We start from the raw sequence: 2,687 nt of genomic DNA, 5'->3' as shown, positions 1-2,687 counted from the left end.
ACAAACGCAATTTCTTCTTCTTCCTTCTTTATCTCTCTCTAGGGCATCTTTCTATCAGCAATATGCCGTCATTCACAAAGGTTGTATGGGAGACTTTGCTAGAACCTGTAGTTCAAGATTCTCACAAGTGTTTTTTCAAATCCGATGTTGTAGCCGGTAATGAAGAGAGGGAGGATGTTAGATTAACGAAACATATATACATATCACCTGCTCTGTATGCGACTCCGCAGCCGACTCCGATTCCGGATTGTACCTCCGAACCGTCATCGCCTTCACCTTACATCGTTAACCATAAGAGACGCGGAGGTAAGGTGTTTTCTCTTCGTTCCGATGGTTCTGATGAGAAGAAATTGAAAACTAAGAATGATGCGGTTAATGTGCTCGAGGAATCAATGGGCTGTAAATGGGTTTATTTATCTATCTATCATCTGGAATTCCTTAGAGACAGAAACCTAGCTTTGCTGTCCACTTCGGAAGATTCGGTCCTCCGGATATCAAAGACACATTCCCTACCTTCTCTTTTCTTTTTATTTTTACTGCTAATTTGGGGATTCCTCATCATATCTATTCCTCCTCATCATTTGTTTTTCAATAGGAACATCTGCGGACGATTTGTTTCCTCTATTCGACAAGTATGGCAACGTTGTAGACGTTTTTATTCCTAGAGATCGAAGGTTCGTTTACCCTCTGCTCCGTTTCTTCACCTTTTAATAGATACATTTTTGTGAATTATTCCCAAAGATCGAAGCGATTCTTTTTTTGTCTGTAGAAGAAATGTCATCTCCCTCCATTACTACTGCTATTTTATTCTAATTAGGTTTTCAAGTATTTGTGTATGCATACCCTAGTGTGTATATATATCTATCTCACTTGAGCACATGCTAAGACATACATATTATCATACTTGAAAACATTTTTCAGAAAATTACATTTCTTATTTTAAATGGGGTTTTGCTTATATTGTCTTCCGACAGGATTGGAGATTCGCGTGGCTTTGCATTTGTTAGATACAAATATGCTGACGAGGCCCAGAAAGCAGTTGAGAAGCTTGATGGTGATTTTCTGTAATCATTCCACATTTCATGTTAATATTCATTCTTGATAGTATCAGTTTGTATCTATTTTATTCTTTCAGGAAGGAAGGGTTGTTGATGGAAGAGAGATATTGGTCCAGTTTGCCAAGTATGGTCCAAATGCTGAAAGAATGTGAGTGCCTCTTCTTTTATTTGAAAAATGGTATGTTCCACTATAGTAGTTAGTCATCATGACATTTGGCTTCCAGTTCCCACGATTTAATGCAAGATTCATCCTTTGTCTACCTCCTAAATTCTTTGTTTGTGTGATCAGTCTTAATCATATCAAACATGTGAGTTATTTGAGGCTGCAGTTTTTTTAACACAATTTTGTTAAGTAATCCGTGTATTGAAACATCTAAGCAAGCACAGTCGTATGTGATTATTCATTTTTCTGTTTATTCAGTCAGAAAGGAAGGAAGGATAGAAGAACCATTATCAAGATCCCGAGGCATGTCAAGAAGCCGAAGCCCCCGTCCAAGGTCAGATACTTTTCTCTGCAAATGTAGATAAATCACTGTGTAAGTAGAAAGTGAGTTTTGGCATGTCATTTCTAACTTTTGAGCGATTTTTCTGAATGATCTTTGTTTAATGGTATATCCTTACATGAGGATCAGATGCTAATTGTGGACTGCTTTGATATATAGTCAGATTTATACTCTGCTGCTTATAAATGTTAATTTAGTACTTTGATTCGCTATTTAATGGATAATCTATATTTTCTATATTGTTCTTGTCTTGGAAAGTCTCTGGTTCTCTTCCTTTTTTGATCACTGGTTTGATCATCTGCTTGATTTGAATTCGATTGACTAATTTCATCAAATTTGTGGTTCATTTTACGAGGTGGATTGCCGAAGTGGCTTCCTTAGACTTGGCATGTCATTTCTTAAATTTGATAGAAATTTCTGAATGATCTTTGTTTAATGGTATATTCATACATGATGATCAAATGCTTATTATGCACTGCATTGATATATTATCAGATTTATACTCTGCTTATAAATGTTAATTTAGCACACAGATTTATTGGCTGATCTACATTTGCTATAACGTTCCTGTCTTGGAAGAAGTCTCTGGATCTGTTCCTTTTTTGCTCACTTGTTTGATTATTAATAGTATTTTTTTTCATTTTCTATCTACAGTAAGCTTCAGAGTGATGCCCTAAGAGAAGCTATTACTGAGATATCAATTGATGCTAAGGAGAAGAAGCGCAACTGCAATCTGAGAGTGGTGAGCTATCTCCATTTGAGCAAGACTTTCCACAGACGCCGCTCTTTTGAGAGCGTTGGTGGGAGACACCCTGGCTTTGATTCTTCATAATGCTGCAACTGAAGTTCCAGTTATGAATAGTCTGGAAAAACACTGGATGAGGTGAATGGAGAGATAGAGCTTCGGAATGTCTTCTTTAGGTATCCCCAAGGCCTAACACTGAAGTTCTAAGTTGTGTTTGTTTGACCATTCAACCAGGCAAGGTAACACAAAAAAGGAATCCAAATTAACTAACTATTGATGAGATGAGTCGATCCTGAGAAATAAATAAGAGGATCTCCATCCTTTGTCTCAACTGGTCTGTACAACTGCGGAGGGAGCAGCACATATGCATTTTAGGTTCTA

At 37.1% G+C, this 2,687-nt stretch overlaps 1 protein-coding gene across 1 annotated transcript; it reads left to right on the top strand.

Moving 5' to 3' along the window:
• LOC124918293 (probable splicing factor, arginine/serine-rich 4) lies at positions 1-2,393 on the top strand. Its single transcript, XM_047458487.1, has 6 exons — positions 1-306; positions 596-674; positions 975-1,054; positions 1,140-1,206; positions 1,484-1,555; positions 2,216-2,393. The coding sequence occupies exons 1-6, from the start codon at positions 63-65 to the stop codon at positions 2,391-2,393; spliced, it is 720 nt and encodes a 239-aa protein (XP_047314443.1). The 5' UTR covers positions 1-62.
• Positions 2,394-2,687: the final 294 nt, after the last annotated feature.

The sequence above is a fragment of the Impatiens glandulifera genome, unplaced genomic scaffold (genome assembly GCF_907164915.1).
Source record: "Impatiens glandulifera unplaced genomic scaffold, dImpGla2.1, whole genome shotgun sequence".
Classification (NCBI taxonomy): Eukaryota; Viridiplantae; Streptophyta; class Magnoliopsida; order Ericales; family Balsaminaceae; genus Impatiens; species Impatiens glandulifera.
Note: the sequence above shows the minus strand (reverse complement) of the source record. Positions and strands in the feature narration are given on the sequence as shown.